This window comes from Zonotrichia leucophrys, chromosome 2 (assembly GCF_028769735.1).
Source record: "Zonotrichia leucophrys gambelii isolate GWCS_2022_RI chromosome 2, RI_Zleu_2.0, whole genome shotgun sequence".
In the NCBI taxonomy this organism is placed as follows: Eukaryota; Metazoa; Chordata; class Aves; order Passeriformes; family Passerellidae; genus Zonotrichia; species Zonotrichia leucophrys.
The window spans coordinates 57,221,156-57,244,841 of record NC_088171.1 but is presented as its reverse complement, the minus strand read 5'-3'; the positions used below and the strand labels follow the sequence as shown (position 1 = coordinate 57,244,841).

The 23,686-nt window shown below is 40.0% G+C and overlaps 1 protein-coding gene across 1 annotated transcript; it reads left to right on the top strand.

Annotated features, from left to right (window-relative positions):
* Positions 1–5,040: 5,040 nt before the first annotated feature.
* Positions 5,041–22,452, top strand: IGFBP3 (insulin like growth factor binding protein 3). The gene is made up of 4 exons (XM_064705071.1): positions 5,041–6,008; positions 10,007–10,233; positions 12,799–12,918; positions 19,091–22,452. The coding sequence occupies exons 1-4, from the start codon at positions 5,624–5,626 to the stop codon at positions 19,214–19,216; spliced, it is 858 nt and encodes a 285-aa protein (XP_064561141.1). The 5' UTR covers positions 5,041–5,623; the 3' UTR covers positions 19,217–22,452.
* Positions 22,453–23,686: the final 1,234 nt, after the last annotated feature.

The following is a 23,686-nucleotide window of genomic DNA, read 5'->3' as shown; positions in this document are numbered from 1 at the left end:
TTTCTATAATATATAGGTGACATTTTATATATATAATGAGGTATTCTTCTACTGAAACTTCATGTCCTCAAGCTGTGAGACTGAATAGAGAAAAGAATGAACTTGTGCTAAATCAATTTATCACATATTTTTTACACTTTTTGTCTTCTGACCTTGATTGTATGTAAATGTATCTTAACATGAGGTATGTTCATGTCCTTCTAATTTTTAGAATGACCTAAAACATAACCTATTTATTCAAAATCAAATATGCGTAAAGGTCAGTTCTCCATTCACTCCATTCACAGTTTTAGCTGTATTCTTCTTCCAGTAATCTAAAGTCTTTTCACTTCAACACATCACTGAGATTTTAAGGTAGGATATGATTTTTTATTAGGGTCGCTTTGGAGGGTTTTTTTTTGTTGTTTTGTGGTTTTTTTTTTTTTTTTTTATTTGTTTTTGGTTTTTAACTTGTGGACAGAAGTTCAACAGTGTCAGTAAGTCTATCTCCAGCAGACAGAAGCAGCAGCATGTCTCCTTTAATCTCTTATGACATCTGCATTTTGGAACGTGCACGATACCCAGATTGCTGACTGCAGTGTAAGTGTGGAGAACATCTGGTCAATCTCTTTTTATGAAGAAGTCCTGCAAGCTAGATATTTTCCTTAATTTCCTCCTCCTCTAATCCCCCTGTTATCTTTAAATTCTATAAGATTTTTATTGCCAGATCACTATATAATGTCTAACTAGTACATAAAAGATATGAGCACATCTCTGGGTAAGAGCTTCGTAAAAGGAAACCTATCAGCTATAACCCTTCCTCCAAGATGCCTTAGAAAAGGGAAGTGTTTGGTAACTGTTTCTGTAATACCATCAATATTCTTTCATTATGTGTGTCTCTAATAGCAAAGAAATGACTCAATTCAGTTGACTTCCCATCAAAGCATTCATTATTTCTCCTTTGGTTTCCTAATTTTATCTGCTTTCAAATCCAGTTTGTCCCATCACACTCAGTTCAGATTGCCATACTCAGACAAGGAGCACAGTACCTGGTAGCTGGCTACCCTGGTAGCATTAGTTAGGAATCCATTAGAATTTGTTCTTGGTAAGCCTGCACACCTGGCATAAGAGTCTAAAGAGCTGGAAAACACCTGAAGTCTTCATGTCTAGCCCCAAATCAGAAGAAAGTCTGCAGGAAATTTTCATTAAGCTATGCTTTTACAGACAGTTGACAAATAATGCTGAGATTTTACTCCTTGCCTTTGAGAAAGCATTAATTTGTGAAGTGGGTTTTCAATTAAGTATTATATCAGCTGCATCATTTTAAATCTCAGTACTCTTCCTCTGAAGAGCAGGAACATATTTAGGATATCTGCTTTCTCTTTACTTCAAAAATTTATTGTACATAAAATTTCAGGGTTGGCAAAGAGAAGAGCAGAGATACCAAAATTAAGAGATGCTTTTTAAATGAGGACTTAGCCCTCAACCCAATATGAGCCATGTATCTCTAGAGTTCTCTGAAGGTTTTTCATTTGATTGCTTTTGGTTTGTTTTTGTTTTTCTTTGGGTTTTTTTTGTTTAGTTTTTGTTGATGTTGTGGGTTTTTGTTTGTTGGTTTGGTTTGGTTTTCTGTTTTGCTTTTAAAAGGAAAAGGGTTGTGAAGTAACAAAAGTTTTAAAATGGTATTATAAGGGAAGTTCACATTCTTGACAGTTACATTTTGGGTACTATAACCACATGTACTACAAGGAATTACACTAAAAAGTTAGGATTGCTCCATAAAGTGACCATGAAGCTCAAAGTAGGGCTACTTCAACCACAATTCTATTTTCCATTATTTGTCCCTGTAACAAGCACAGATACCACAAAAACATACCAAAAGGTATGAATTCAGCTAAGGCACTAGAGAAGAGAGCTGAATATGAAGAAGGTGTGAGGATGAAGTAGAGGGGGAAGTAGTGCTTCCATAATATGGGAGGACATGGAATTTATTGAAGCAGTGCCTCTCAACTGTTTGTCTTCTGCTTTCTATTGTTTAGAATTGACTGTAGAGATTCAGTACATGACTTTTGTCTCTCCCTCTCCTCCCAGTAAAACTGAATAAACAGGAAAAAATGCAAAGCCTCTAGAATAAACAGTAGATGTAAATATGAATATTCAGATTCTGTACAGCTTTATAAACACCGCTACTTTGCATATTTAGAGCTTGGTCTTTTTCAAGTAAAACAGTTCCATCAATAATAGTGAAGTTTGGGATGTAAGTGTAATTCAACTGTTAGCTATAGGTGCTGGGGTTTTAGCTATAGGTGCTCATTGAGGTTTTTAGTTTTGTCTTTTTTCTTCATAAATTTCTAATGTGGCTTTCCAGACACATTGGTATCCATCTTGTTATTTCCAAGTACAGCTCTGAGCCAAATTCTGTCATTCGTATCGCTGTAGTGTCCATTGGTTAAGACAGTGCAAACTTCTATGTTTTTAGCAGAAGCTGTTAGACCCACCCGACCTCTGACACATCACTGGTTTTCTCCTTGCAAAGGTGATCCAGCTACATATTTGTTGTGGTTGATTTTTAATTTACAGTTCTTTTGGTCAAAGTGCCATGATGCTGCATTAATCTTCATTAATGCTATTCAAAAATATATACTAAGTTCAACAATTGTGTATTTTAAAAAGGTATTTTCTTCTATTTTGTGACAATGAAGATATTTGGATTAACAGGACTTCAAAATGGTGTACCACAGCTTGTATAACATCATTAAACAAAGAAGAGAAAGGAATAAAAAGTCTTTCTGATTGTGAGAATAAAAATTCAGCTTGATGAAAATGCTCTTGCCAGAGTCTGAAATACAAGTTACACTGATATTAGTGTGTGAGAGGTGTACAACTCTGGTAAAAGAAAAGCTTGTTCTCTTTCATTCCTCCCATTCCCTTTACCCCATTTTACTTACATTCCCACAGCATTTCCTATGCATTTTTGTTTCAGTTTTGAAAGCAGCATGCTATACAAGCTCACCCCAACTGAAAAAATACCTGTACACAAGGCCTCCTCTTCCTGCTAGACCTAATCTGATACATGCTGTCAAACAGCCCCAAGGAGTTTTGGACTTCATCACCTACAAACGGTTATTAAAACCAAAATTTACAAAAAAGTAACAGCAAGTTTTCCTGCAGTAGTCTGGGGAAAACCCAAATCAAACCAAAGCCAACCAAACCAATCCAAAAAACCAATCTGAAACAAAACCTAAAAATATCCAACCAACCAACTAACCAACCAACCAACCAGAAAAAAACCAACCAAACAAAACAAACAAACAAACAAACAAAAAAACCCACCCCAAAACCCCAGAAAACCCACCGTGAAACCAAACATGCAGGATATAGGGTTTGATCAATTCCCCCTTTGTAGATGGGCCCGTGCAGACAGGGAATCTGTAATTCAATCCTGGACAACCTGCGACCTCTTTTGGTCAATTAACAAAATGAGCACAAGGACAAAAGAATACTGAAAAGCCTTGGTAGTCACCCATCGGGGAGTTGAGCAAGGCTGATCTCTCTTCTAAAGCATCTTTAGTTTCCCAAGGAAAAGTGTCTACTCTTACACCAGTAGTAGTCATACTTTCCGTATTATTCACATACAAAACCAGATATTTTTTATCCTGCTGAGTACTATGCTACTTTCAAGACGTTATTTGCAAGGTATAAGTAGTGAATTAATAGAGAAAACTGAAAAGATGATTCTAATTATGTAAAAAACATGTCTTGTAAAAAGTACAGCTTTCAAGATTACCAGTATTATGGACAGTACCTTGAGCAATAACATGTATACTTCTCTCTTCCGCTTGAATTTTGACACATCTGAACAGCTGATGTATTGCTGAAAGATGAGCTCCAGTGTTACTGATGGAGTTGAAAGTAGAACGGTAGTCTGGCTCATAATTCCCACAGCAGAATATATTTGTATAAGTCAGTAACTGTGAGCATTGTTGTTTTTATTTTTCATGAGGAAAGCTTCTGACTGAAACACCATATATTTGTCTATGTATACACCTCACCCACCATCCTCTTCCTCATGAGAGTGCAGTAGAGCTTCAGAAAGAATGGTCACAAAATTTGGTACTGCCAATTCAGATTTTTTCAATCAAAGTTAAGCCAAGTTAACAGGTGGAGCAAAATATGCCCAGCAAAATGGAAAGAGAAATTGCAGTGGCCTGAAGACACATACATTGTGCAAAAATCCATGCAGAATTCTGATCATGGGAGTTTGGGGAGATGGATTCCTTGTCTTTTTTATCCTAGATTTGTGAGGACATTCCAATGGAAACTGTTCTCTTACGTATGGAAGGAAAAGTTTCAGGAGTACAAAGAACTCTTAAAAAAAAACGTTAAGGGAGGCACATCCTAAGGGAGGCACATCCAGGAAGATATGGGGCAAGATATGGACCGAGTGCCGGCCAGAGAGAAACATCTGAAACGCGGCTGGGGTGCCTGAATGTGTGGGTGTGGTCTGCACATACATTTCCCCCCAGTTTTCCTTGGCAACGCAACTGTCATGTGAGCTGTAAGCCGCTTTCAAGGTATGCCCCGAACCTGCGGGCGGGCGGGTGCGAGCACATGCGCACCTCGCCAGGGCCGCGGCTCTCAGCCCCAAAGTAGACAGGATTGTAGCTAGGAGTCCAAAAAAGGGCACTCTCCGCGAGCTTCTCTCGCCTCTCTCGGTGCCAAGGAAACACACACGGTCACGGGGAAGCGCACACGCACAGAGAAACCACTTTTGAAACTAGAGACACACGACGTGGTCCTCTCGCCAGAGTCCTACCCCTCACGGCTGATTTCTAAGAAGTGCCCGTAAACCCCCGGCAGCGCGGCGTCCCCCGTCTACTCCCCCCGCACTGCACCGCCCTCACAAGCCCTGCGTGACCGAACCCCGGATCCGCCGAGGGCCGGCTCTTCCTGCCGCGCCGCGCGTTATTCATGGCGCGGGGCGGGCCGGCGGCCGCGGCGCTATATAGGGCGTACGGGCGGCACGGGGGACAGCTGGGTGCGGAGTGGCGGGGAGTGGAGCAAAGCAGCGCGGCTGGCAGGCAGCACGGGGAATAAATCGAAGGGAACCTCGGTTTTTCTTTCCCCCAGCTCTATTTTTCCCTTCTCGGTACTATCTCCTTTTCCGAAATGTTTTTGGACTAAATTCTAAATTTTCTTCTGACCGTCTGGGCTCAGCTTTTTTTTTTTTTTTTTTTTTTAATTTAACTTTTGCAAAGGTTTTTTTTTCCTTTTTTTTCCTGAGTGTTGTGTGTGGCAAAAAAAGAGAAAAGTTACTGTCGAGCCGAGTAATTCAGGCGCTCTGCAGGGAGGAGGGGGGAGAAAAGAAGGAAAAAGTTGCTTTTGTTGCTAGAGAGCTTTTGCTGCCTTGATGTGACTACGGGCAAGCGACTGCAGAGAGGGCCGGCGTGCGAGTGCCGGCAGCGCGGCTCCCTGCCTCCTCACGCCGGCAGGCTCGCGAGCGCTTGGCGCCTCCGCTTGCCTCGGAGGCGGTTCGGGCTCTCCGCTCCCTCGGCCCGCAGCGGCGTGTGATCGCCCGCGCGGGATTCTGCCCGTCCTGGGCCCGCGCGGGGGCGGCTCCCGGCGGCCCCCTCCGCCGGTTGCTATGGTGCCGCGGCCCGGCGTGCTGTGGGCAGTGGCGGCGGCGGCACTGGCGCTGCTGGTCCGGCGGGCGGCGGCGGCGCTGGCGGGGCCGGTGGTCCGCTGCGAGCCTTGCGACGCGCGGGCGCTGCAGCAGTGCAAGCCCCTGCAGCCCGACTGCGCCGAACGGGTGCGGGAGCCGGGCTGCGGCTGCTGCCTCACCTGCGCCCTGCGCTCGGGGCAAACCTGCGGCATCTACACGGAGCGCTGCGGCGCGGGCCTCAGCTGCCAGCCGCGGCGGGAAGAGGCGCGGCCGCTGCAGGCGCTGCTTGAGGGCCGCGGGCTCTGCACCAACGCTACGGCGGGCAGCAAGCTGCGGGCCTTCCTGCTGCCGGGACCGCACGCTGCAGGTAAGGGGCTGCGGCCGGGGTGGGGAAGCGAAGGGGTGGCTTTCCTGCGCGCCGCTCTCCCTCTTACCTGCTTTCTTGCTGGGATGGGGTTTTTTTTGTTTGTGCGTTTTTGTTTGGTTTTGTTTCGTTTTTGTTTTGTGTGTGCGTGTGTGTCGCTTTCTTTTGTTTTAAGTTACAAAGAGAGCAGCAGGAGCGGGGGCGTGGGCGAGCTCGCGGCAGAGCTCTGTCTCCGGAAACGGCCCTCGCTCGCTGCCGGCCCGGGGGCGGGGGGCTCTGCCGGCAGCCACGTCGCCGAGCTTGGATCGTTTGGAAGGTGCCGTGCTTTGGCCGAAGAAAAGGACAATTTGCCTCTTATAACTTATTTTTATATGTACTGGTTTTCTTCAACGCCGATGCTGAGAACTAGCTCCTCACAAAAGAGACGGAGCTGCTTTTTTTTTTTTTTTTTTTTTAATAAAAAAAGGAGAGAGTGGGGGAGGGATTGTATGTGGCTTCTGCGGTGCATGGGTCTGGCAGGCTACAGAGCCTGGATGGAGAGAGAGGGTGGAATCTTTGCCGTTTGTCCCCGGTGTACCTGGAAAGAGTGAGCAAAAAAACTATAGAGTGTCGTCTAACTGCTGCACTGCAGCGTGGGTAAGTCAAGGAAGTCTAAGCACAGAGAGGAGAAGACAAAAATCCAGAAGACAAATTTAAATATCCCTTTGGCCTGGAAAAGTGGTTATTCAGAGCAAAGCGTTTGTGCACAGTGAACAGGTTTGTTTTTTTTTTTTTTTTTTTTTTTGTCTGTACTGCAAATAAATCCTTGGTCAAACGAAGATTTCTTGTACCTCTTCTATGTCTTGTAAGCGAGATGTTCACAGAATGGGTTTTGTTTGAAAAGGAAGGGATGGTTGAAAAAATTTCTGTTAGCATGCATATTTTAAAACTTAAGGAAATTTGGGATTCAAATCGAGAGAGCACAGTCCCTCTATGCAAGCATTTAATTAAATTCTTTGCTAACCAACAGCGAGTAGGTTAACATTTGTTTAATAGAAAAGTGTGTCTAAAGGCTTTCCACTGTTGGCATTTTTAAAAAGCTGGAAGATTTTCTGCCAGATTGTAGGGACTCTTTGACTAGCCAATCCTTAGCTGAGAAAGTGGCACCAATACTCCAGTTAACTGCCTGTTAGAACAATAGAATAGAATAATGCCTTATTATAATTATTTATGTGCGGCTTCCAAGCTGTGACAATTTGAATGAGAGTCTGGAGGTATTAACTGAGATTTTTAATCTCCTTGGAACAATTAGTAGTTTCCTTCATCGTGTGAGCTTGGCTCCCTCTTCATCCTTGGAGTAACACTGGAAACAATCATCTTCTCGGTACTTGGGACTTGATGGCATTTAATCTAGGGGTAGTGCTTTCAGCATTGACTGTTAGAGAAAGGGAAAGACAGAGTTGTACTTAGCTGAAAATCTTTCTATTTTCAGCTGAATTCTTATTTCTGTGTTCTTGGCTGAGGAAGAACTCTGATTTTGAAATTAGTAGGAGCTTTTGATTCTTTAAAAAGTGCATAGTAGGAGCCTTACAGTTCACATTCAGGGAGTGAAGCTTGCAGACCTGGTGTGCAAGAAAGAATCTATATGACACGTAGTGCCCACTTCCTCATGAGGACCGCTCCACTCCCAGCTCTCAAGCCAACACTCTCTGGTATACACCCTTCTGAGAAGAATCACGTAATTTCCTTTACATGCAGCTAGGTCCTGCCTCACATGCTAATCTGCTAGTCCTTCCTAGTTCACGGAAATTGCTAGAAGTTTGTATAGGGTAGAGTGTATTACAGTAGCATTATAACAGAAACTGTAGTAGGCCATTGACTTTCCAGTTGTTGTTTTGGACACAAGTGTTGAATAGTAGTGTGCATTTGCAACTCTTTTAATCTCTTAAAAGAGAATGGGTAACTCTTATGACAGTTCTGTTTCTCTGATCAGGCTGTAAAGCTAGCATGGCACCAAGTTTTGTGAAATTGAGTTAATAAAATATGCTTTACAGTTTAGAATGTGGCAATATGACTGTTTTAATCTGAAGTGTAAGAAGTGCTATTGAGCTATAGTGGCCTTTCTGAACTGAAATGACCAGACATGGTCATGGATACTCAGTGCATGTTAAGAATATTTTCTACTTATTTTTTGGTAGAAGAGAAAAACTAATGAACTGGACTGATTGCAGAAAACCTAGATTCAGGTTTATAACATTTTAGTAGCTCATTTGTTGAAAATTTCATTTAGAATGTGGGGGAAAAATACTGCTGTTTCAGAACAAGACACTAAACCACCAAAAATATGTTCAAATACCACTGAGAGTCTGAGTTAAACCCACAAAAACCAGGAAATTTGGACTTACTACTTAAACTTCCTTAATCCATTTGCACTATGATTTGGATTTTCCTGGCCAATTATGTCCATTGCCAGCAGTGGCTTATGCTAAAACCACCAGTACCAAAATGTTAACTCAGAACCCTCTTCCTCTTATGTTCCTTCTCCCTTTCCTGTGTTTTGGCAGTGCCACTGCACTCCCTATGTAGAAATATTTATCATTAACAATCTATGTGAACATGGACTTTTAGTACTGAATTTCTCAGTTTTTGTGAATTTTTTTTTAGTGAGTCATCAAGTATAATTTTAGTATAATTTATAATTTTACTGGATGTTATCATTGTGCATTCCCAATAGGATTTCCTTAAAAAAAAAAAGGTGGTCAGCAGCTAAGACAGCAACTATAATGCAGCATAAACAGATACCTTAGAAGGTACAGGAATGCTGAACTTAGGGAGTATGTTAGAAAAATGTGCTTCTTCTGACTTGTTGTGGATGGTAGTTTGAAGAGAAGATACTTTGAAGCTCAAGATGAAAACAGGGTTTGTCCTTGGAACCCCTACAGAATTAATGGGTTTTGTCCATTACCTTTAAAATGTGTTTTTGCACACCAAGATTTTTTTTTTAATAGTAGAGAAAAGAAAGTGTGCTGTTCTTTTTCTTCCCCGTTCTGTGTATTGAATAAAGTAAGGAAAAACAGTCTAATTAGAACCAGGAAACTCAGCGATCTAGTGTTGATAGTATTAACTTCTTAAGGAAAAAAAAAAAAAAAAAGAAAGAAAATTACGGCCCTGGGAGAGGCAGAGCCACGCTGCAGCCGTGACTGCCCGAAGCCGGCCGCGTTTATCTGGAGTTGATGAAGTCAGCAGTGGCGGAGGGGAGGGATCCGCGCCGCGGGGCTTGCGGCGGGCTTCCCTCGTGCGGTGCAGGCCTGCCCCCTGCCGCCGGCGAGCGGCACTGCAGCGGCAGTCAGGGGCCCGCGCCGCCGTGGCTGCCGGGCCCGCGGCCGTGGCTGGGAGAGTTTCTTGAGGTCTTAGGTGCAGCCTACACAGGTGGTGCAGCTGGGCACTTTGCGAGGCCGCGCTGAGCATGGGAATGCCTCACTTACAAAACTTAGCGCGTGGCAACAAAGGTGCTGACACATGGGGAATGCTACATAGTTCATTTTTTTTGTATATTGCTATTTTGTAAAAAGGAAAATTAAACACATAGCCTAATCTAGTGGCTTGCTTGAGGAGAGACCTCATTGTGCTCTACAGCTTCCTTACACGAGGAGGCAGAAATGCAAGCAGTAATATCTTCTTGCTTGTGACCAGTGATAGAACTGAGGGAATGGCATGAAGCTGTGTTAGAGGAGGTTAAGGTTAGATATTAAGAAAAGGTTCTTCACTCAGAGGATGGATGGGCTCTGCAGGGAAGTGGTCTCACCAGCAAGACTGACAGCATTCAAGAAACATTTGGACAATACTGTCAGGCACATGTTTTGATTCTTGGTGCTGTCCTTTGCAGGGCCAGGAGTTGGACTGGAGGAGCCTTGTGGGTCTCTTCCAACTCACGATATTCTGTGATTCTATGTTTCTATGCCCTTGCAGGCACAGCTGGCAGCCAAGTAACATTGTTTCTTCTGCATTTGTTCTTTTTGAAGGAAATTTCAGTGATTCAGAAGAAGACAAAAGTACCAGCAGCGTAGAAAATCAGGCCATTCCAAACTCTCACAGGGTGCCAGATTCCAAGTCACATCCACCACACATCAAAATAGATATCATCAGGAAAGTGCAAGCCAAAGATACACAACGCTATAAAGTCGAATATGATTCACAGAGTACGGATACGTTGAATTTCTCTTCTGAATCCAAACAAGAGACTGAATATGTAAGTATTTTTTGTAAATAGGAGGGCATTTGCTAGCCTGTGAATATGTGTGTGTGTGTACATATGCATGTTGTGAATATAAAAAGATAAATAATTACACTAAATAGCTAAAAGGTGATAATTGTTGCAGCCTTTTAGGACATTCTGGCATTTTAACTGGTAAATCTATTGACTCTGCAAATACATACACAATCGTCAGACCAAGAAAATTGTGCTTAGGAAACACATAGGACTAATGTAATGCTGTTTACATCAATATGAGCATGACTTCCACTAAAGTTTCTTAGAGGCCGAAAGTTCCTGTTCTTCCCTTTAATTGTCACACATTTCTTTGAGTGGACTTGAAGTGCCATCATTAATCTTGGTTGCAAACTGTGTAATTGAATTGCAATAATGGAGAAAAGATGTTTCACATTGAGTGTAGTGGCACTGTGTTCATACATTGCCTGGTGCAAATCAAGGAAGATAAACTTAGGCTGAGCTGAGGATTAAGGTCTTGACTAGTCAGTCACTATATGATATGCTGAGCATCACCTCCACTTGCAGTTGCTGTAGGTGCTACTGCCTAAATCCAAAGTCTTGTGGTCACATGAGCTCCATTGCATACTACTGACTGTGTCCAGTGAATTTGCAGGGCAGTCAGAGTGTGTTTCATCTGAGGGCAAGAATAATTCTCTTCCTGGACATCCAGCTGATAATCTATCCCTTAGGTCAGATGGCCTGAAAAACGCATCTGGATATGCTTCTGCATTTTATCAAAACATGCATGGTAAAAACAAATATGGCTGCTCATCTTCAAAAGAAGGTTTGAAACTTGTATGAGGTGAAAACCTCTGCCTGAACAGAGTGTGGCTTCTAAGAGTAGCTTCATTTTTAGTTTGTCACTCATGTCCAGCCATCTAGTTATATTGCTTCAGTAGCTGCCTTCCAGTGTGTCTTCCTCCCGAAAATGTGAAGTAAAAGTGCCATCACTAAAAGAATGAAAGTTGGTTGCTTGAGGAAATAGATTCTTAACTAAGATGAGTAGTGATAGTTGGGTCCGTGAGCAAAGGTATACCAGTTTACCAAGGCTGCTGGTGTCTTCAAGAACTTGAAATAAGTCCATCAGGGACGGGTCCCTTTGTCAGCAAATGCTCTTCTACTTGTGTCTACATGTTGGCTTTTGATACTGGTCTGGCTGACTTTGCAAGCTTGCTTCAAAATAAATTTTTTTTAAAATCTGTTGATCTTTTTATAGGCCTAATTTGGGATCAAATCTTTGAATATCTGTCACTTGCAGTCAGTATGTTTGACCAGTAAGAGAAGCCATTTAAAGCCCATGCTTAGAACTTATGAGACTGGTTCAGAAAGAAAAAGTGAAGGCAACAAAGAAGGTCTTTACTGGCCTAAAACCTCCATTTTAATCTCCAGTAGTACTATGGAGATTGTATGCTTTCAGACACTCACATTAAAAGGTACTTTACATGAACAAACTATTAATACTACCACTTGAAAGTATCAATGTCATTACTTCACTAATTAAAAACAGCACCAAATGAGTCTTTGTGTCAATGTAGCAACTTTTAAATATTTTTAAACCATGAAACCAAAGAAATTTTTTCATGTCTCTGCTGGAGAAGTGGGCTGGTGGTGCAAGTCAGTGTGATGCCCATATAGGAGTGTAGCTAAGCGCAGAGTTTGTAGGCTGACTCTTGAATCCTGATCCCACTGCTGACACTGACTGCCTTCTTAGCCTCTGGCAAAATGTGAAGCTCTCTGCTTTTGATTTTCTGACTTCAAAGTGGGGCTCCTCGTGCATTATTCTCCCTACCCTGAAGGGCTGCCATGAGATAAAATTAGTTGGTGTTTGAGACATTCTCTTAGAAGTGCTTCTAGAAGCTCTTTTTGGCTCATTGTCCTAAGAGCTAATCCTCACTACCTTGTTGTCAGCCTTTTTCAGATGAAGAAAAAGAGGAAAAAAAAGTGATATACTTATCTAATGAGACTGCTATGTGCAACTGATCCTCTGTATGATTGCATCTATTTGATTCAGTTGAAATTGGGAATTGTTGTCCAAGTTGAGGTATTTTATATATATATTATGCCAAACCACTTATTTTCAATTGAATCAATTTAATTTAAGCTTTCAAATCCAGCAGAATCACAAAAAAATTAAATGTCATTGGCGAAGGCCTATCCTGTAATGTATTTCCAGTGGCTTACTTTCTTCTTTTCCCACGTGGTACAAGGCCAGCTTTTCCAAACTTATGTTCTGTGTGACTGATTTACGTACCGGTTAAGCCTTCCTAAAGGTATTTGTGACTGCGATTTTAACTGCCACTATGTGCCTCAGCATAGCATAAGGCCTTTAATCTTTAGAAATCAGTTTATCTTGAATAGAGCAGAAAGTCAATTTTTTTTTATGAATTATCTGCTTTAATTCGTATTCAGCCCTCTCTTTGTTTTAATGGATTTGTTTGGATTTGGGCTTTCTTTTGCCCTTTAAAGATTTATTAACTCTTGAGTGAAAGATGGAATTTGGGAGTGAAGTTTCATTTGTGTTTTCTAAAACATGCTTGTTAACAGGGTCCATGTCGTAGAGAAATGGAAGACACTTTAAACCACCTAAAGATCCTGAATGTCTTGAGTCCCAGGGGCTTTCATATTCCAAATTGTGACAAGAAGGGATTCTACAAGAAAAAGCAAGTAAGTACAGAGTTTTTAACATTTTAATAATTGCCGTTCACCTTTTCTGCATCTTTGTTGAAGGATCTTGCCAGCAAGGTGCATTATATATAATTTTGCAGAGGAACTAGCTAATTTCCAGTTTTAGGACCTGTTCTGATAGTGCTGAACCTTGTCAGGTGGGGATAATATTTTTATTTTTTGTTGATCATGACAACAGATTCATTTGAGAAACTGCATACCTAATCACATATGGGTTGACTGGTGTCCTAGATACTAATGCCCTTTGGTTTAAAAAAAGTACTGCCTCTACTATAACCCACAGAGCTAATGTTGCAGTCACCATATGACTGCAATAGATCAATGCTTTGAATTGTAAATAGCTGCTTGAGGGTTCCTAGAAGACACACACTGGATCATATTACATAAAGCAACTTGAGAAATGTATGTAACTGTCCTTTATGTGCTACACAGATCACTTCCAAAATCCAAGTCAGGCTATCGTGAAAATGATACTTCTAGTAGTTACTCTGCAGCAAGGATGGCTTCTCAGCCTTTTCTGGTTCTGGGGTTGTGACCTTTCTTGACAAATGCCAACCAAAACTGTGGGTATTTATGCTTTAGTTGTGTTGGATTGAACTACGGCAGCATTCTCCATTCAGTGCTGCCATTGAAACTCGTTCAGAACATGCAAGATGTGTCGGGTTCTTTGTTTAGTGTGCACATCCTATTTAATTTCAGTGTTTAGTTAGTGGCCTGCCTCCAAATATTTATTTCTTTGTATAGTTCCAAAATTTCCTGAGTTCAAAGAGATCTTTAAGACTTTTCTCAAGGACAGATTTTGTTTGTGGACCATCATGTCTTTCCCTTCAGTTTTACACAAATCAGCCTCTCTATTTTTGGTAACCAAAGGAGTGGTTGACACTCTGTTGCTAGCTAATGCAGTTCATTGGTTGGAAGTGAGAGATCAACCTCTGACTAGGCAACCTTATTTTGGGAATTGTATCTCTCAATTTTTTTTGCTTTCAGCTTTCTTTGAAACAGTCTTTCCCTATCTAGTATTCTGTGGAGCTCTGCGATAAGCTGTCAGTGTCAGGTGGGGCATTTATAACAGGAATGAGATTTCCAGCCTTCCTTTTTGCCATCAGTCTAGCATTGACATTGCTTTTTTGACCTTTGGTACATGCTGCTGAGCTTTTCTATGCTTCCCAGTTTTCCTGAGCAGGTGGTGGCAACTTCCAAGCAGGGGAAGTTTCTTTTTGTTGCCTGGAGCTTTGAGAAGCCTGCGTCAGCCATGCTGCGCTGTGTGTAAACTAACAGAGAGCAATGCTCACATCTCAAGCTGCTTATTTTCAGAAAATGCATTGGGCTTCTATGCAGAGTGAGACTAGGACTGTGCTTTGTGCTTGTGTCATAAAAGTATTTTCTTAGCTGCTTTAGAACAGCAAATAATTTGACTATGTTCAAGGCACTCAAGTGTGCCATAGCCCTTTTCCTTCTCTATGTATTATAGAAGACTGGTATTTACTTTGTTCAGTAGATCTTCCTTTTGTCTTTCTTCAGACTCTTAAGATTTTTGCTTTCTGTGCAAAAATGTGGTGGTTTGCAAGTAATCTCTGGCATTGCGTGTAGTAAATTGGATCCGCAATGAGCATGTATTAAAGTAGCTTACTTGAAAGGAGGACTGTCCTTTAAAGTACAGTCATAGTTCTATCACCAAAGCAAAAAGAAGGAAATACAAAGAGAAAAAAACGGGTAGACAGATAAAAGTCTTACCTAGTATCAGTTTCTAGAAGTTGATTTATGAGAGTAATCTGTTGCTACAAAGCAAATACACACTTTTGTCCTCTGTGTATTGTCTGTGCTGCCTGGTAAAATTTCTTTAGGAAAGGTTCCTGCATTATGGGCAGTATCCCAACTGGTCAGCATGCAGAGAGAATGAAGGGACACCTTCCTGCCTAGCCAGCCTTGTCAAGCACTGTGCCAATTTACATAGGTCCAGTAGTTTCAGTGGTAGTTTGAGATCACTCAGGGTCTTGCAGGAGATGCTCACAAAGGGAGCTCACATGAGTAAACGTTCTACATGATATTCACGTGGGTTACTGAGTCTGTAAAAGAACCTTGATCAATCCTGGGAACAAGCCCTCAGAGATGGGACTTACAGAGGCAGCCTGCTTCTCTCACCAACAGAATACAAACCAAAAATATTAGTTGGCCCTCAAAGAATTAACTCCTAGGGAAAAAACCATGAGTTTGAGAAGTGTGTGAGTCCTGTCCAGATCAAATTAACTGATCTGCAAGGAATTTTGACAGTTGTGTTTGGGGTTTTTCTTGAAGCATCAAAATCTAAGTCTGATATTTTAGATACTGTGAGCAGATGTCTAATCTCATTAACAGAATTCTATGCTGTTTTAGTAATTCCCTTCATGCCATTATTAGCCATGTTCAATCTGTAATTGAATTATATTCTATTGTCACAAAATTCAGAATAGTAGGTTAGAAAGTAGACAGTAAATCCATTAAAAATGACTGCAAGCTAGGCATTTTGAATTCTACAAACAGTTGCCAGAACCACTGTCTAGGATGAGAATGTAGTAGATTTGGGATTGTAGGAACCTGGTAAATAATGATCATGCTAGTACCATTAAAACTCATTCAGGAGGCACTCTCATATTCTGCCTTCCTGGTCATCTGGTCTTCCAGCCAAGTTGAAAGCACTTATTTTTCATGACATTTGTGTATATCTAGAAATTTACTTTTCAAGAACACCCATGAAGAATAAATTGCATCTGTGAAACACTTCTAAGAACATAAATTTATGCATCAGGGTATAATATGAAAAATATTTCATACCTTTTGTTTATATATAAATTTTAAAATCAGACCTGTTAAAGTTTATAATTCTTTGTCTTAATAACACATGTAAGGTTGTACTATTCAATTGTGCTGCATAGGTATATTTATGCATAATTAGTTGATACAGGCACGTTCCTACCCCAAGCATGGGAAAAAGGTTTTGATGAAATTAGAATTATTATATGGGGCAATTACTAGAATTGCCCCATGTTTGTATACTGGAGCCAGATACTCACCTAAATGAGAGCTGGCATCGTTCCACTGAAAACAGAGCTGGACTTGCCAGGAGCTAAAATGGCCTGAGGTACACGTCAGTGTTGTCTGCAGTCTGTTCCTGAAGACAATGGCTGTAGCTCCATGGAGCCCTCTGGACTGACCAGGAATTCAGTGGGATACCATATGCTTTGCTGTGCCCCATAAATGCATCTGCAGTATTTCTTTGTGGAAGGGAGAGGAGCAGGTGGCATGGAATTGGCAGCTGCTGTTTCTATCAGAAGTAATTAGTCTCCACTGCTTGGGCAGCTTTCCAACTTTTTACATGTATAAAGTCATACAGAATAGCTGGGCAGAGCCTAGAAATGTATGTGGAATACAAAATTCATAAGAGAAAATATTTAGATATATGTTTTTCCATATGACCCGTTTACCACTTCTGTAGAGAGTGTTGGCTATTTCAGGATAAAAGCATCACTTTTTAATCACAAGTGCTTTACTATTGACAGCATGGCTGAGTAGGTAGAGAAAAACACTTGGAAAAGATAAGTTGTTTTCTCATAGAGTGTTGTTTCAGCTGTAGAATGTTCTAAGGGTTTTGCTTTTCAAATGAATTATTTAGAGGAAGTAAAAAAAATAGTAGCCGGGAAGGTGTTTCTGCAAATTAACTTAATGTAGTAATTACTTCTGAAAATTGATTGTGCAACTGTTAAAAGCAATCAAAGCCTCCAACAGCAACATGAGACCTTTAATCGATCATTTGTTTTGAGAGTGATGCAAGCCTAGGAATCAGTGAGAGTTGTGTAATATGCTTCATATACTTCTAAAAGGGGAGGCTATGTTACTATTATTAGCAGAAATGTAGTTTCATTGCCAGAGCACGAGCCTGGCAGCCAGAAGCCCTATGCTCTTTGGGCTTCATCTGTTGGGAAAACAACTCTAGGAGTGCTGGCTCAGTTTCCTTTTTGTGCAAATTACATTGTGCAAGTGATGTTATTAATTTCTCTGTGTTAAGCATGAAGAATTTAAGTCATTAAATGTTAATAATACTTAAGCTGGAGTCCAGTCACCACCAAAATTGAAGAAAAATTTCCCTTGACATCAGTGGACGTTGAACAGCCATCCATGGAAATCCTGGAGAATACATGTAAATTCTAGTCAGGTTTTTGAGACAATAAATACAAGTTTTAGGACTTATGTTTAAAGATTTAGTAACAGATATAAACTGAACTGCAGGTAACCATTTCGTTCAGTGAATTATTAATGTAGCTGTTCTTTCAGTAGGTTTGAACTTCTTTACCCTCTTCTAAAACTAAGCTGATATGTATGTTATGCTGGACCTTGTCATCCTGCTGCTGTCCATTTTCATAGGGCTAATGCAGAAGGATTGCGGATTTGTAGAAAAGAAGACATTGCATTATTTCTGCATTGGGCTTCTTACTCAATAATATATCAGAAGGGTGGTTTAATTTGCAGTTATGCTGAAAAACATTACTTAATTTACAGTAAAATAAAATAAACAAGATAGTGACTTGTCTGAAAAAAATTATACCTAATGTGTGACCTGCTTCGATCTCTTTTGCAAGGTCTTAGTGAACGCTGTCTACCCTATTCCATGCTGCCACAAATTAATTGTCTTATAGGCCAGTGTGCTGGTACACGCTGTTCCGGAGTGTTCTGTATTCCAGAACTCTCCAGTTCTGTCCAAGATAGCACTGTCACCTGAGATATTAAACTAGACATGGAAAGGATCAGTCACTACAAGCAGCATGTGAAGCCCAACACTTGCTTCATGCTTTCTTGTGTACCTGCACATAGAAAAGGCACTTACGGGAGCCACTGCCATAGCCTCCTGAGATATTGGGCCATGCCTATGAGCCTCTGGAGAACAAGAAGTAGAGGGATAATGGTGACATTTACCAGATTATACCAGCCTGAACTTCTGAAAACTTCAATTACTCTGAATGTGATCTCAGAGGCAACAATTGCTCTGCCTGAATAATAGACTTGACAGTGTTGAGGAACATAAGTAGCACCAGTCCAGCCAATCTTCCTTCATACTGACAACAGACAAAAACACAGAAAATTGGATGTGCTTGTGTCACTGCCACTTCTGTGAGTACGTCCTGAGTAAACAGCCACCTTTATTTGCATTTGAAACACCAGATCACCAATTCTGAATCACCAGATCTCAAAACACAGCTAACAGGAAGGCTGTGTCTTAACAGTGAGGCTGACCATTGCAGACCTAGTGAGATTCTTGATATATCTTATGAATGAGTAAAACCCTTGCAAGGTCTTAGTGGTTCATGGTAATGTAACAGTGTCCAGGGTTGCATACTGAATGCAGCCTGCAGCATGTTGTCTCCTTTAGTCTTCTTTTTTTGCCATTCTTGGTTCCTTGGGAGGAGCATTACTTGCTATGTAGTAGACTTTATAATGCATATTTACTGCATTGCTGCTTCTAAAGAGGTTCAGTGTTATTGCCTGTGGTAGTTTCAGGTTGGTCAGCATTGCTGGTGAATTCTAGCAGGTAACTTAAAGCTAACATGCTATAGACTACTAGATACACAACTTTTTTAATAGGAAAATACACATGTAAAGTTCTAGTCCACCTAGCAGGTTTTGCAATAACTACACTGTAGAAGGATTATGTATCTGTTAATAAATGTCAGCTACACTTTTGAATTTCTTTCAGTAAACAAGTGCATACCAAGTGTGTTTCTTGCTGCAATGGTTGTCTTTGACAGACCTGTGCTTTAGTGTATAACATATATGCTAATTTTTTTTTCTAAAGATGGGTCCCAGTCACTAGCCCTTACTATTGTATTGTATTCAAAGGGGCCAGCTCTGCTGCCAAATATGATAGGGAGCAATTCATAAGTCTATTTTCTAGTAGTTTTCAGTGTTCTCAGTTCTATTATATTAGATGCAGAGGGATTGATGGAGTGAGAAGGCAAGGTTTTATTGAAATGCTTTGTAGTGGTAACAAATACTCTGTTTGATTCTGTCAGATATGGTCAGGATATTGAAGTGCGGGTATCAAAGGAACAGGAATCCCTGCTGTCTAATACAAGTGGCGAAAACAAAATTCATGCTAACTGGGTCTTTTATTATGTTTCAGTGTCGCCCATCCAAAGGCCGAAAAAGAGGTTATTGCTGGTGTGTGGATAAATATGGACAGCCACTTCCTGGGTATGATGGGAAGGGAAAAGGAGATGTCCACTGCTATAACCTGGAAAGCAAATGAGGACTGGGTGCCAGCTCTTCTAGCATCTGTGCATGGCCACTGGACCTCACAGAGACCTTGGAGGGGCTGGGCAAACACTGTGGGACTGCACTGTCTGTGGAGTAACAAGCTCTGCTTCCTGCAGCAGATGGGGAGTTGCAGCCTCTGTGGATGCTGCTGCAGCTGCACCCTGTCACCGACACACATCGAGCTTCCTATGGGATGTATAGGGAGCTTGGAATTCCCATGTAAACCTGCACTATTGATACCCAGAGAGAGAGGAAAAAAAAAGGCACTTCAGAATGGAATCAGGGAGTCTCCACTGACTTTTTAAAGAATGGCCTGTGACCAATTTGATCCCAAAAGATACTGGGTTTTTTTATTTTAAAGAATTTATAGATGTTAAGCTTGTAAAAGTATTAAAAAGAAAAGCTAAACGAAAAAGCCCACAAGGATTTAAAGGTAAAGCTTTCTTTACAGGTCTGATGGGAAACTTGTCTTCACGGGTAAAATGTTTTATAAGAATCTCAAAGAACTTTTTAAAGAAATGTATTTCTAAGATAAAGACATGGCTATTTTTTCCGTAAAATATATTATGAATATTCTGTTAGTCTGTATTAATATAATTGTTTTTTAATAAACTTTATTTAAATGTAACATGTGAATACCAAATATTACACAGTAATTCTAGTGTATACATCTGTATGCACAGAGAGAGTAAGGTTATGGAATGATTTATAAATACGTTTAAGTCTCTATGCATACACACTGATCTGTTCTAGGTAAGAGAAATGAATTTTTGGAGCAAAGGAAGTGTTTCCAGAAGGGATTGAATTTTATTATTTGATATAACTACAAATGCCAAGATAATATTTGTTTAAAATTATTTTATTGATAATTCTAATGTACCCATCACTGACTTATGCCACTGGAAAGGATAACAGTCGCACTGAAGCTCTTGGTAAAGCTTTCTTTTGTCTGTACGTTGCTTCAGTTTGTGCAACAGGGCTTACATTTCCTTCATTTACTGCTCACAGAATATTCATGGACAAAAAATTGCCATTAGAGTACTACTCTTTGTATTTGCTTATTTATTTTGAAAAGGTGTATCTATTCTCTGTTGTCTTGGTACATTCTACCAAAGCACTTACTCTGTATGAGGAACTCCTGTTGAAAACAATGTCAACAAGATGGGGGGATTGTGGACCCTGGGTGTTGAGACCCACGCATTTCATTTATGCGCCACACGTTTGCTTTGACTATGGTAGAAATCATTTGCCTGCATCTAAGCATAGAAAAAGAACCATTTGGTTTAAATAGTTAAATTCACTATCTGTCATGGTGTTATATGTCTTTTTAATTGGAAGAGAAGTGATTTGGTTTTGTTGTGGTATGTGATGCTTTCACATAAGGAAGGCTTTGGCAACTTTTTTTTTTTTTGTTGAGGCTGATTTATGTACTTTGTGAAAAATTCTGTATGACAATGAAATCTGGAGAAGGAAAGGTGGCCTGTGAAATGTATAATCTCTCTGGAAAATAATGCCATATTTTGTATATGTATTTATTTATATATTTTATATAAATATTTTATATATTTATATAAATATATATTCTTATATGTCTCACTATAAATGTTTAATGTCACTGTAGAAAAAAGAAGCCATCAACGCTGTAATTCCTTGTTGGGTTGGGAACTCCATGAAGACTATGGACATTGGGTTTTCACCTGCTGGGGCTAGGCATTGTGTTGATGGAGGAGAGGCTGTGGTGCTGAGGAGCCCATTCCTCTCCCACTGCCTGAAGTACAGCCATGCATGTTCCTGCCAACAAAGGCAAATGTCTAGCAACTCTGACATGAAAGGATTTGGACATGCAGCTTGCCAGGATTGCATCCCATCACTATAATTCAGATGTCTAAAGCCTTACCCTGAAATGTATTAGCTGAACAGCACTATGAGTGTTCTCCACATCTTTCCAATTCCTGTCTGATGAAATTAGTTCATATGATCATTAAAACTGAGATTTTATAATCTCATGGTAAGAAAGAAATTGTATGTGAAGTGATGCTTACTCCAGGCTAATACAGGTTTCCTGACATAAAGTTACAGAAAGCTTTGTGAGGTGAAGATTTATTGCAGTATTTTTTTTACTAAAGCACATCTAATGCCTGCAAAGATTTACAATTAAGGCAAAATAATAAATGCTGGGCTTTTTTTTTTCAGAGTTGTAAACCAGTTCTTATCAAATAATTTCACAGAGAGAAGAAAGTTGTATTTACACCAATATTTGGGTATATAATAATTTTCTTATCATAGATAAGAAAATAAGGGCTTGATTCATTGAAGTGACTTATTTTGCCTCTATTTTTTTTTTTAATAGCTATCTGGTGTGCCTTCTGAAAACAAAAATCAGTTTCTTGTCAAAAGAGATAGACATGTTTTGCAAGGCATCTGTCTACACTTAGATCACATACTTACATTTTGCAAGTATGTAAGGTGTTTTAACAGCCTGTGATGGGCTTTATGATTTGGGTATTTTGTCAAGTATTTCAATTTTTTATGTTTTATCCTACAATTAAAAAGAAATAAATATAGAAGACAAATAAATATAGAAGAAACTGGCTAATAAAGGTCATTAAGTCATATGTTATGAAAAAAACCCAAACAAACTACATCTCAAGGAGCTAAATCTGATTTAACCGTGCAGTTTGTCACATGAATATTTAAGTGTGGCGTTCAGCTCCTTTATTAGTACTAACAGTCTTTAGTTATGTAACAGAGAAAACATACAGCCATAAGGGGAAAGAAAAAAGATGTGTATAAATCAGTTTTATTTTGCTCCCAACAAATATCTTTAAAAGAGAAACTGTGTTTTAAAATAGCCCCAAAAATAAAGTCTCACCTGTCATTTAAGGCTGCAGCTTTTTCAGAAGTTGCCTTTTAAATATCTTTTACAAGAACAGTTGCTTGCATTAGTATTGGATACTTGCCATTGTCAATCTGATGTGCCTGTTTAAAAGAGATAACTTTTTTAAAATTAAAGAATCAGTGGTGCCTTTTTCCTTTTTTATTTTTTGGCATTCCTATTTCTGTGAAGACAAAGGTCCAATTCAATAGACAAGAGTACTTGTCATTCAAAGATTTTTCTCTGACTAAGGGCTGCAATTCAAGCAAGTATATGTATTTGTGGTCCACACCCAAGCAGCAGAATGTGGGCAGCACAAAGAAAATGTATGGGTCAGTATCTGTTCAGAGGAAGACGAGTTACCTCCAGGTATAGGTTAGAAATGATTCCTGCTAAGAGCTGCAGTAAGTGGAGAACTTTGGATTTGGTGACAGAAATTAAACCAATGCATTAGAAAAGTCCCTTATGTCTTGGTGCCTTCACTGTCTTCAGCTTCAGTATTTTATTAAGTGAAAGTCAGCTTTTTTTCTAGTTTTTATAAGCTCTTTCAAAAAACTAAGGTGGTCTGTGTTAAGAAGCCTCAGAAAAAAAATGTAACTTATTATTTGCACTTCAAATATTTGCATGGCAAGGCATTATAAAAGATCAAAATATGTATTGCAAAACTTGCTGATTTTTCCTTGAGCATGTTTTGTCTCTAGGTAGTACATGGGTACCATATGGAGTCCAGATGAATGTTATAAGTATTTATTTTAGCACGTGTGATACATAGCTGCATAAATCCCTATAATTGACCAGAATACAAGTTAAGGCTGCCTGCAGACAGCTCTATTATCTTACAAACTCTGAGAAAGTTCCCTTTTTTAATACATCTACTGTGCTATATTTTTTGGAGCCCAGAATATTCTTTTCCACCTCTTTGACATGCCTGCCTTTCAGGGCATAGTGTTAGCTATTTGTGCATGAGGGAAGGAGGCTTCATTGAATACCAAAACCATGGAATTAATTCATTTTTAGTACAGTCTGAACTTTTTTTTGACTAAATTCCATAGAAACCCTACACAGCATAATTCCTTACTGAACTGAGCCCTAAATTTAAGTAGTGGTTTTTCAAACTATTTGGGATCATCTTTGAATATCTCTAGTCACTCTAAAACTGTGTAAGCAAGGATGACTCCATAGAGATTTCACATATTAGCAATAGGAATTTTATTTAAAGTGAGAAAAGTACTGAGCAATTTTCATGGCGGCCAAAGCATATTAGTATCCAAAATGAAATGCTTATATATGTAGCTGTTTTCTCTGTGGTCCTGCTGTGCCTTTAGAAATACTTCCATTCTATTAATTTCTACTGGAAGAATATGCTTGTTTCCTCATTACAAAGGACTCCTTTTTCTTTCCCAACTCCCACTTCTTTCATTTTTTTCTGAGAGATCCAAAAATAAGATCCAAAAAGGATATCAGAGTATTCCAAGGACAAGATTTCTGTGATCAGTATCAGTAATGGCTTCATCTGCAAGCACGCAAAATAGGTTCAAGGCCTTCAGAAGAGAAGTCGTTTGGTATGTCCAGTGGACCTGGGTATCT

What these genes read in the sequence shown, in the direction of transcription:
- IGFBP3 (XM_064705071.1), top strand. Translation starts at nt 5,624, where the DNA reads ATGGTGCCGCGGCCCGGCGTGCTGTGGGCAGTGGCGGCGGCGGCACTG. An exon ending in GCCGGGACCGCACGCTGCAG is followed by an intron (nt 6,009 to 10,006) that starts GTAAGGGGCTGC and finishes TTCTTTTTGAAG; the next exon opens with GAAATTTCAGTGATTCAGAA. An exon ending in GATTCTACAAGAAAAAGCAA is followed by an intron (nt 12,919 to 19,090) that starts GTAAGTACAGAG and finishes ATTATGTTTCAG; the next exon opens with TGTCGCCCATCCAAAGGCCG.